The 12387-nt window shown below is 37.5% G+C and overlaps 1 protein-coding gene across 3 annotated transcripts in view; it reads right to left on the reverse strand.

The window, feature by feature from the left end:
* Positions 1-12387, reverse strand: part of LOC122813794 (CD276 antigen-like) — a 361991-nt gene that overhangs the window by 323284 nt on the left and 26320 nt on the right. For all 3 annotated transcript variants that reach the window (XM_044086302.1, XM_044086300.1, XM_044086301.1), the window contains one exon: positions 3148-3498. In XM_044086302.1, the coding sequence (XP_043942237.1) occupies positions 3148-3498 (351 nt within the window). The remainder of the gene's footprint in view (positions 1-3147; positions 3499-12387) is intronic.

The raw sequence follows: 12387 nt of genomic DNA on the forward strand, positions 1-12387 counted from the left end.
CACACAGGCAAACAGGGAAGTGTCTGATCTTAGGATGGTAGGGAGACTTGTTGGTCAGGTAGAACAGCAGCAAAACAGATATAAAAATAAAAGATACACAAATTTATGTTAGATGAAAGTCTTTTATAGATGATAAAATATAGGTACCACAAAGGTGCTGGTAAGGTGGCAGCTTTAGCAGCTTCAAGGTTGGTGAGAATTGAGATATTTTGATAACAGATGCATATCCTTGTTTTGGACAGTCGTGTGAAAAATAATATCATCCTCAGAAAGGGATTTACGTTTTTAAGGTTCACTGTTTTCTCGGATGATATGCCTTTGCCAAGTTTAACCAACTTTTTTTTTCTTGTTTCATAACAGTCTTGTTATCTTTTACTAAAGAAAGACAGCTGCTGATAAAATATTTGAAAACACAATTATACATGGCATTCAAAAGGGGAAAAACCCTGTTACTCAGTTTCAGGATTATATAGTCACTAAGCCAGGCGTTTATGGATTGAGTTTTACTGTTAATATTTCTGCAGCAGCAATTCAAACTGGCATTAACACATGTAGGTGCACTGATGAGTGCTACTTCAGTAAATTAGGTGTTTTTATTGCACCATTATTTTCCACCTACCCTTATATGCATGCCCCACACCTGACCATCAGCAGCCTGGCTGCACCATTTTTCCCTTAAGTGTTCTGGTACTATCTTCCTCGGCTGGAACCACACCAATGGCGGGTTGGGAAGGGGAAGTAGTGCAGAGCAGATGGTCTTGCATACCAGGGGATCTTCTGGTATGCCCCAACTGGACAGAATTAGTGACATCACACATATCCCCACACATAACATCAATTATTTCTGCCCCAAATGCCAAAGTTAATGTCACTGAGGATATGCCCATATCACAGGCAGATAACCTTGTCTCCTAGAGTGGGAGACAGGCAAAGCCACTCCCTCCCTCCCTCCCCAGCTCTTCCAGATCCCAGGCTGCTCATCAGTATCAGGTCATCAGGGTCATACTCAGGGCTCCATTCCTTCAGACAATGCATCCAGGATTGTTTTAGTATTACTTCTCACTTGGCTGACCATTATTTCAAACATCTGTCTGGGGCTCTGTATAGATTTGACTATAATATGAAAATATTTAATTATTATTTTTACTTTTCCAGGAAAGATTTACAGCAAAATGTTTTTCTTTTATCCCTTTGTAAAATACATGCTTTTGTGATTGTGAGAAATTGAGCCCCCACACCCCCAAATTTACAGTATATATACTAATTCCAAAATTGCCACACCTCAAAGAAAAGAGAATATTCCAAGAAATGGCACCTTATACTTAATATATATATAAGTCTGTTCTTTCGGCCATTCATTCTCCACATTGCAGGACTCACTTTAACAGGTTCTGATATTTCAAATGGTTACCCACGATTATTTCATGTGTGATCATCAAAAAGCCAGTTTATTTTTTCTCTTCTTCTGGGAATTAATTTTTCGCCATCTTAAAAACAGTAGATTGTTTTTTTCCATATAAAGTAAATATTCCTTTCCCCTTCAAGATGTTATGCAACACAGATTCATAACCTTTTCACCAAGTATTGCATTCCATGAATCTATAAACAACTTTTTCCAAGACCTAAACCTTTTGCTACATAAATTATGTGCATTATTCCTCTGTTGTAACCAAACATGAAATGCAAAACAGTCTGCTGTGTAGTTTGTTATCCACTGCTGAACATACCTCTCAGTTGTCCCTATCTTTGCCTCATATTTGTTGGTCTATTTCTCATACAATTTTTGATTTTCTAACAAGTCACAGAGGACTGAAGTCACTAAATAATCAGAGACTGTTGAGCTTCAAACTTCATACCATTCAGAAAATGCATGTTAATGCAAAATCTGTTTTTTCTACTGATTTTTAAAGTTTAGAAGACCAATATCCAAGAACTGTCTATTTTCTGCCCCCCCCCCCATTAGTTTTGGCTTTGTCCAGAATTGTTGTAATACGAGGTTGAGAGGTATGCTGCTGAAAATGACAAGCAGTAAGTCTGCAGATCTTTACTGGTTTGCGGTTTACACCTTTTACCACATTTCTGTGCATAGTATAAACTGTTACCTCACTTCTGTTCCTGTGCTGTAACCGTGCATGCCCTAAGTGTCGCTCACTCTTGGGGGACAAGTGATGAGCATACCACACAAAACCTGGTGATACAACAAACATAAACTAAGCCCTATTAATGCACTCCGCATTAAGATACGTTAATGGTGATAGTGTATACCTGCACTCTGTTAAGTACGATTCCTTGTAACTATAATTTCTGCTGTACCTGCCGTATTCTATCATGAGGTAGACAACCTGGTTAATAACATAATAACTACAGCAGCTCCTTCCAGTCAGTAACCACTGCACTACAGCTCCATCATATGTGTGAGCCAGTTCTCTTTGGGATCCCTCTGTGTGTCCTTCATTGACTCACTGGCTTTCAACACGGCAGAGTGGCAAAACAAAGCATAAGTGCCAAATTTACGGAATTCTTCCACCATCTCTTTGTCAGCCAGTCACAGATGAGTCATGTTTGAATGGCAAAACCTTCTGAATATGATCTTCCTCAACACATTTAGCTTGGATCTACCACCTTCTGTATAATGCAGTTATGCTGTGTGACGTGTTAAAGTACAAATTAAAATTCATGAAACACAGTTCAGCAAAGTAGAAAGATGTCCTTTACTATAATAGAAGACATGTAAGTTTGAAATTAAGCAGTCAAGGCCTTGTCTCCCCAAAGAAACTGCACACATTTTCATGCTGTAAAAGATTCTGAGCAAACATTTTGTTATTTACCAGGTTATAGCCACTGACCAATTAAAACTAAACAAATCTATGCTGTTTTGCTTACTAAGAAGCTGCAGGCCCCTTGTCTAAGCTTTGCCTTATTAGGCATAACTTCCAATTTTCAAATGTGGTGCTAGGAAATGCCAAGACAGTGGAAAAAAAGCAAGACAGACCTATGCTGCCAGAATCCATTTTGAAATAAGATGGATTCTGCTGTCAGAGAAAAAAGTATTATAAATGTTTCTCTCTCTCATTTCACATCTCCTTTCTTAGATGCAATAAATATTATACAGTAAAACGTATGACTTTCTGAAATGGGCTAGCATACCTGCAACACTGAGATAACTAAAGTTTGAGGTTAAATATTCAGAATTCCTTCCACGCCTGATGAAGATGATGCAGCGATACTCTCCACTGTCTGACAGATTGATACTCCGGAGAGTGAGGACGGCTTTTTCAGACGTGAATTTAACTTCTGTTCGACCATGAAAATGCTCATTCTGATCCCTTAGCATGTTAGTTCCTGGGATGGACCTCCAGACAATAAGGCGTTTTGTGTTCTTGTGAAACTCCCACATAATATCATCATTTGAAGAATCATAACTTTGTTCAAACTCACAATTCACTGTGACATTACGTCCAGCTATTACATGTGATGGTGTAATCTCTAAACGAACAGCTGAAAATATAAAGATATGCTAGTAAGACTACAAGAAGCCCAGCGCTAGTAGATACAAACACACATTAATGAAGGGTATGAGAAGAAACAAAAACTGCTATATAGCATGGTGTATTATATTTATAACATACAGAAAAACTACTACATAATGTGTTTTACTATATTTATAACACATAAGTATGCAATCAACATCATACACTATTTCTGATAACCATATAATGCACATTAGACAATAGTACCAACTATTACTACAGCCTGAGAACACAGTCTATAAAGGTCTTGTGCAAATGTGTTTTACCAGATGTCGATTTTACTTTGGCTACATTTATTACATTTAATAAGCTTATGTTTGCACCCGCGGTAGTGGTGCTGCAGTAGCGTTGTTGTCTCACAGCAAGATGTTGTCCTGTTCAATTCTCAGCGAGAGCGTCTTCTGTGTGGAGGCATGCGTGAATGGGCGTGCCTTCGTTGAAGGTTGTGCGTCAGGGCTGGTAACTCGGCACGTAAAAATCCACTATCAAACATTAGTGGACCGGCGTTCCACTGTGGTGACCCCTAACCGGGATAAGCCGAAAGACACAACAACAATAAGCTTATGTTTGCATTCAGGAGTTGGGTGTTGGTATAATGGTTAAGACAGAGAACAAGCAAATATGAATAAAGTGGTGTAGGCAAACTGTCCCTCCAAAATTAGAAGCAATATGCAAAAACAACAAAGGAGGCTCCAGACCATGGCTACTAAAAACATATAAAAGTTTAATCCAAAGTGAGTGCTTTCGTAGCTCAAGGCTACTTCATCAGACAAAACTTACATCAAAATATGCAGTTTATATACCTTCAAGTTAAGTAATAAGTCAATTAAATAACTAATTAGCTTAAAGGCACATAGTCAAATCCATTGACACCAAGTAAACTCAAAATGTGAAACTGCATAAAAAAGCATCTTCCACCTAGTTCATTCATCTAATAGTATATATATAGACTACAAAAATAGTGACTACTTATCAAAAAACATTTCAAGCAACATTTATCTAGTACATGGGCCTATCTAAAGATGTATATACATATTATAAAAATATTATAAAAACATATATTGCTGTTATAAAAGAATATTATGTGGGCCACAACTTAGTCGTGAATCAACTAACTCTGAAGAGGGAGTGGTATTTGGTACACACCCGTGTGGGACGTGCAGGTTCTGTGACTTTCTTGACAGTGCAGAGAAGTTCACCCACCCTGATACAGGGAGGGTATATACATTTAAATTGACAGCACATTGCAATACTATTAATTTAGTGTACCTAGCCACCTGTGTATTATGTGGCTGTTTCTATGCAGGATGATGACACGTAGACGACGTGATGACATGAGGGAACACCTCTATGACATCTCTAGGCAAATAGATACCAATGCCCTGGCGAAGCATACCATGATATGTGGTAATGAGCATCACTTCACATTTTTAGTGATAGATAAGGTCAGATCCAGTTTCAGAGGGGGGTGGTTGGCTTGACTGGAGACTGAGGTTTGTGTGATTCTGTGTGGTGCCCAAATTAAATAAACAAATGAAATCCAGGTAAATATCTCGGTGTACGCTACAGGTCATGAAGCAGATGTCATAAATAGTTCCTTTTCATTTGCAGAGGGCCAAAATGTTACACGAGTCGCCCACACAGAACACCATACTTCCACATATGTTTACAAGCAAGGGGTGAATGTGTTGAAGCTTCTGTGAGACAAATGTATGAACTGGAAGAAAACTGAGTTAAATGGCACAAAATATGAGCAAATAAAGCGAAACTGCTGCAACTGATGTAGGTGATGAAGAAATGCCTCAGAATTAGCAACATGACATTAATGTAACTTTTGACAAGGCGATACAAATAAACAGACAGGTGGAATTAGTTAAAAGGCAAAACGCTAATTTAAATATGGAAAATGATGTGTGTGAGGTAAAACGCAAAATTAATGGCAAGTTTTCTAAAAGGCATAATTCTGATCAAACAAAAATAAATGAAAGAGCAGTTACATAGACCTTTTGCTTAGTTTTTGAAACCACCCTGGGATCACTTCAGGAGCCCTGTTGACAGAGGCCCAGGTTACTAATCTAATGGGGAGGCGAAAGCCATCACTCTGTGGCTAGGCTTATAAATGCCCAAGGGCAGATAGCCTAGTACTTACCTATGAACCTATGAATGAGTAGGAGCCAAGCAAATGAACAAGGTGTGACCGATTCAGTCACAGCAACGTGTTGCATGAGCGCAAGGTGTAAGACATACGAGATTGGGCCATTTTGTTGTCATTTACAAAACAAAGTTGTTTCTAAAAATGAAACTAAAAATAATGCACAAAAACATTTTTGTGTCTGATATGGAAGCAGATTGGCAAGATAAAAATGGCTACTGACAGAACAGTTGTAACTTTAAAGACTGATATAGGGATTGATGTTACTGTAATGTCACGAGCTGCCTACAGAAGTTTCTCAAAGTGTCTACAGTTACAAAGGTTCTAGTTGTGATGGGGAAGAAGGAGGTAATTGGGAACATATCTTTGGAAGTGTAATGAGTTAGCAGACTAAGAATTCCCTGCAGACTACTGCGTCAGAAATACCAGGTGAGCAAATTGCTGTAACTAAGAAAATGCTTTTTTGAGCTGTGATACAGAATCAGAATTGCCTTGGCATAGTACGGCTTTGCCGAGTTTAATTCTGGCGGCTGCCGATAAAGCAATTACTAGAAAATGAAAATCAAAGTATAAACCAACCGAACTAGAAGTAGCAAATATAGTAACAGAGATAAAAAACTGTAAGCGGCATCTTTAGTAAAGGCTAGGAGCACATTACTTAGAAAAAAATAGGAGGTATAGGAACAATACATCTAGAATAAAGTTTTAGAATAGGAATAAAGGAAGACAGGAATTGAATGAGCTATGGAATGTTTAACTGATAATGGCTGCATAGAAGATTATATGTCATGTATAATATTTGCATCTGAATATATTTTAGTATGGTTTGTTTATATTTACATACATGTATGACCGTCTATGCCATAAGTAATAATTCAATAAAGTTGATTCTTGTTTAAAAAATGTGTCCACAGTTGCATGAAGGAGAAATTTCAACTGTAGCCCTGCAGGCAAGCGCAAGTGCACTGGAAGATTTTTTTGTCATATCTGAATGAAGAAGCATAAAGTCAGAGTCTTGAGATTTCATGTTGATCCATATATAAATAATCCGCTGAGCAGATTATTGGTATGTAAAATGGGGTCTATATCACATCATCGGACGATGAAAAGAGCGACTGCTCTTACATCTATCTGATAATGTTGAAAGGAGAAAATAGCAAAGTCACGGAACATCAATTTTTTTCCCAGGGAAAAAAAAATCGGTGGGCCGTCTTCGGGACTTTGCCATTTCCTCCACTATGGTATGATCTTGGAGTTGTTATATCTATGTAGGGGTGTGTGGGGGGTACAGCTCCCAAATTGGGGGGTGGCACAGCCCCCCACATTGGGGGTGTGGGGGTGAAGCCCCCCACTTCATTTTGTGTTTAAACTTTTTTCTTTTGCAGAAATTGTTTCGATATTATCAGTTCGATGAAAGAGCGTTCAATCTTTTCATTGTACGATAATATGATATAGACTCTGCAAAATGGGTTAACTGCCAGAATAAATGAAATCAGTGTAGCTGTGTTTGTTGAAGCTGGCCTACTTGATTGTGAACCAATAAAGATTAAACTAACTCAAATACTGCTTCCTGTGCCTTGACCACCAAGGAGGGTGCCTTTTCCTATGCTGTGCAAAGATGAGGAAGAAATTAAATGAATACAAATCCTTGAGTTAACTGAAAGTAAAACTCAACACGTTAATTCACACATCAACAACTGGTGCTCAAAAATGTGTTAAAACTAAGCACTGAAAAGTACAATATAGTCAACATTTGGTAAACAAACCTTAAAGACTATAAATTTCCATTTGCGAGGGTCTGTCCTGGCCCTGCTAAGCTTGTCTGACACTATGTTTTGCTCTGACAGAATGTAGGATGCTTGCAGATTTAATGAATGCTGAACAGCTACTTCTCAATCCATCAAAGCCAGCCTGCACAAAGGGTACAAACTTGTGCCCCTTGCTTGTTTATCTATCACATCACTTTGGTGTTGTATATAATACCTGGATAGCTCATGGGGACCAAAGATGATGAAGAGATTTTAGGGCATGGATCATAGCCAACATCTCTTTGGTATTTATGTGCTTTGGTTGGTCCAAGGAATCCCACAGGCCTTGCAATTTTACTCCCACTGAAACTATCCCCTATGCAAAATATGAGGTGTCTGTAGTTATAGACTGACTTAGAGGCACAACAGGAAAGCAGGGACCTGAATTTACTTGTATTTGCAGTCTCCACCAGTGCACTTCCCTTTTTTATAAAGCCCAAGATTGGAATCTGAAATGCCAGATAAAGCAAATGCTGGGTCCATGTGTTTTTTTTTTTTTTTTACAGAAACCACTGAATCTTTCTCGTTTGTAATCTGGTTATAGGAATCATGAGAATCACAGACGCCACAATCCCCAAGATCCTGAGATACCTTCTAGCTGAAGGACTGAGAAGTGCAGGAAAGTTTTCAGATAAAAATCCACCTTCTCCTGCATCAAAAAAGCCTTTTGCTGCAGGGTATCTATAAAACATTCTAGAAAGACAATCCTGTGTAACAGAGTCAAGGAGGAGGATTTCAAAATGTTAATCTTGTTAAGGTACAAAATAACTTTCGCACAACACAGTTTAGCAGAGAATAATAATCCCATTTACTGCACAGAACACACTTATGTGGAAGACTAAGAAAACAAGGTCCCGTCTCCCCAAACCATAAAAAGCTTGAATCATTTACACCATTTTTGATCAAATGCAACATTATTGTAGAAACTAAAATACAACCAGTCAAATTAAAAATGAACACTACAGCATTCATTTTAGTAAGATCTCCTGATTCTCTATCTGTACCTTTCCATATTAGGCATAAGTTCCAAATTCCAGAAAATAACTTTCTACAACTTTCTACACTTCACAAACACAGACAAATGTAGACTCCACTGGAACCACAAATTGTTAAAAACCCATAGGCGTGAGTCACGGAAAAAAACACTTTATTCAATAAAACATTGACTAAGCACTTTCGCTAATAGAAAAGAGCATCAGAGTCAAGTTACACACAGCAACCACACACGTTTATATACACGTAACTTCCTTCCCACACCTCACATGAATCCATTAAAATGCAATTAAAAACAATTAAATAATTAAACAATTAAATAGTTGCTCTTTACTAACTTCAACACCAACCCAAGAGCATATTCCCACTGTGAATTGTTTAAAATGTTGCAAAAATAAAATATAAATAAAAATATAACATTACCATGTTTTCTAATAACCTTCAGTGAATGTTTAAATGTCTCCCATTTTATCAGTGATTTTGCCTAACCTTCCTTGTCTTCCTTCAGTACATATCCTATAATTTATTTTATTGATTGAGCTTTATATTTGTTTCACCCTATGTTTTAATATTGTTGAGATGGAGATATGATCCTGAGTCCTGTTCCGTTTTTGCATTTAATCTTATTTGTCACTCCGTTTCTTTTATTTCAACTTCCATCTTTGGGACCCAAAGTTGGAAGCTGAAATAAAAGAAACGGAGTGGCAAATATGACAAGTTTAAACATTCACTGAAGGTTATTATTTAATTTTTAATTGAATTTTAATGGATTAATGTGAGGTGTGGGAAGGAAGTTACATGTTATGTGTTATATAAACGTGTGTAGTTGCAGTGTGTAACTTGACTCTGATGATGTCCTTTTATATGGATGAAAGCGCTTAGTCAATGTTTTACTGAATAAAGTTTTTTTTTCCGTTACTAACACCTACAGGTTTTTAACAACTTTCTACACTTGCCATGTTAGTACTTTCATGTTGGAAGGAAACAAATCATCAAAAGTAGACTAAAATAGTAAGGAATCCATCTTGAAATGAAAACGTATTTAAAATAATAAAATCACTAACATTTTTCCTGAATTTCGCACTTATTTCTCCACAATCTAGAACCCCAGACTGGACAGAAGAGATGAAACCCCATATTATGGACTCTTGACATCTGGAAAACAACTCTGCAAAGATAAGCAAGTCATCTAAATAAAGAAAAAGATCAATGCCATTCAGCCTACAGTGAACTATGGAGTGAGACACGTTGTAAATAATCTTGGAGCAGTAAATAAACCAAATGGTAAAGCAGAGAACTGATAATGTGACTCAGACACAGAAAATCTGAGAAATGTCCTGGAGCCTTTAGTTGTGGGAATGTAAAAGTATGCATTTTTTAGGTTCAATGTTACTATAAAGCCCTAGGGAGTCAAAAGTAACAGACTATGAAAAGTCAACATCTTGAATTTTGGAACTTTTACATCCAGATTTAGAAAGGAAAGATCTAGATCTGGTCAATAAGAAGACTCTTTCTTTTGACCCAGAAACATTCTGGAATAGAAGCCTTTGCCCCTTTGATATAATAAAATTAGTTCTATGACTCCTAGGGTGAGTAAGCACTGAAGAATATTCTTTTTGGTTGCAGGGTGGAGAAGAACTCCCTGGAAAGGAGGTGTATGCATCCAGTGTGAAGAATATCCCTCCAAAACTGCATTTAACATACACAAGTTTGTCACAATTTGTTGCCAAAGGAGAGTGTACATAGATATCCGAAGGGACAGATTTTGAGAGAGGCAGGAGGGGAGGGGGTGGGGGAGAATGCTGGTATGGTTATTCCATAGTTGTAGACTGCTCCATTTTTGGAAGGATCCTTGTTTCTTATTGTTCCCAACTTGCCATCTCTTTTTATTTCCATTTGGTTTGAGAAGTCAGGGACTGTTTGCTTTGTTTCTTAGATGTAAAAGAAGATCTAGGAGATTTATGATGGGGCCTGAAAAATCTAGTAAACTCCATGAATTAACTTCCCTCTCTCATAACATTGTTTGACAACACGAGTAGCAGATCAGCCAAATAAAGGCTTATTATCTAAAGCCAAATTCAACATTTCAGACTTTACTTCATCAAAAAATGTTTCACTATGATTACCCAGGCATATCTCCTCAAAACAGTGGCTGCAGCAAACACATTAGACACAGCATATGCACAATCATATGTTCTCCTTAAGGAATGTTTAGATACTTTTTTTAAACACATTTATTGAATCACTTGTGACACATTTATACAAAAGTAATCAAACTGTATTAACAAATTAACATTAACAAACATTATACTTCACATATACTGCTATATATCATATAACCTAAGCAACAGTACATAAATTATTCAATTCCTGCCCCTCTTTGTAAACAAGGAACATCTTTATTAAACCGTCACTTATGACATAAGCAATCATATATTTATCTAAATGAAAATGAACCACACCACACAATCCTAGTTGCAAGGATTTTACATCACAAACCATATTGACACATTCCCAGTTGCAAACATTATATATCACTTATAATCTACCCGATCATTTTCAGTCAAACATTACACAGCTCATTCACATCCTGCCTTCGTTTAAACCTCATTCCTCCCCTTTTTGTATTGTTCCCATGGTGTTTACTCCTACCCTTTTCTAAAGATCTCAGTTCCAGTTGTTTTACCTCTGTTACTATATTCACTATTTCTAATACAGCTGGTTTTGATTTTGACTTCCATTTTCTAGTAATTTCTTTTTTGTCAGCCAACATAATTAGACAAAGCAAGGCCTTACCATGTCTAGGCAATTCCGATTCTGAGAAATGTTGGAGATAATGCAATTAAGATAAGACACTACCTTCAGGGAGGAAAACTGGCAACTAGATCTTTCATACCGTCTGTATGAAAAAAGCAAAATGTTCCACATATCAGTTTGATAGTTAAGAAATCTATATGCCAAAGTAGAAGAAAAGACATTTTTCTAGCTGTCCAAAATCTTTCCCTCCTTGTCCATAGGGTAAGGACTGGATAGCCTCTTCACTGCTGGTCAAGATATGGAAATGATAAAAGGGTAAGACCCAAGATGAAAAAGTAAGTGCTTGTTAGTTTGAGAAACCTGGGAACTGAAGGTTGTGAATCAGGGTTGTTACAGCCAGCATTGTATACAGCCTCAAATGCTGGCACTAGAGGAGGAATAGGAATAGAATGAGGCATATCCATTTGTAACATATCACATCTCCTCAGTTCAGGGGGAACATCCATTTGTTCCCATCAATACACTTCATCAATCCCGACAATAATCTAAGAAAAAGAAATTTCCTCCAAAGGAGGTTGTGAGGTCTAAGTTTCCTCAGCATCAAAGATATGGGTTTGAGAATCTGCAGGAGGAGGAGAAGCCCTGTTGCTTACTATGTCAGAATCATCTGACATGTCTTTCTCCAAAAACGTCTCTACTGAATTGATTTACAGGTACTGTATTCTGTATACCAGGATTCACTGTCTGTAACAATTTCTTGGCTAAGGTGAGAAAATTCTCTTTTCTTACAGACACTATGACTTCTGAGGAACAGTGTTTAACCCTTTGTTTTTTTTTTCTTTATAGGTATTCTTGATAAAAGACTAGAAGAAGGAATTTTTGCCCCATCAAGAGGTTTCTTTCCTCGGCCATATCCAGTAGAATCCCTGGTATGTCCCCATCCTCCATAAATTTGGATGGCCTGTTTCAGACACTGGAACAGCCAAAGAGAAAGTGTCTAACCCCCTAGATCATGGTGGGTGAAAGGACTACACCAGAGGAAGCTGGAGTGGTAAGTGTGTGGTCTAAAGAACTTCTGTCCACTGCAGAGTCACCCACCATCGGCTGAGGCTAAGAATGACACCACAGAGTCAGTAAGGTCTTTTTT

Source organism: Protopterus annectens, chromosome 10.part0 (genome assembly GCF_019279795.1).
Source record: "Protopterus annectens isolate FY-2018-M chromosome 10.part0, PAN1.0, whole genome shotgun sequence".
Taxonomy (NCBI): Eukaryota; Metazoa; Chordata; order Ceratodontiformes; family Protopteridae; genus Protopterus; species Protopterus annectens.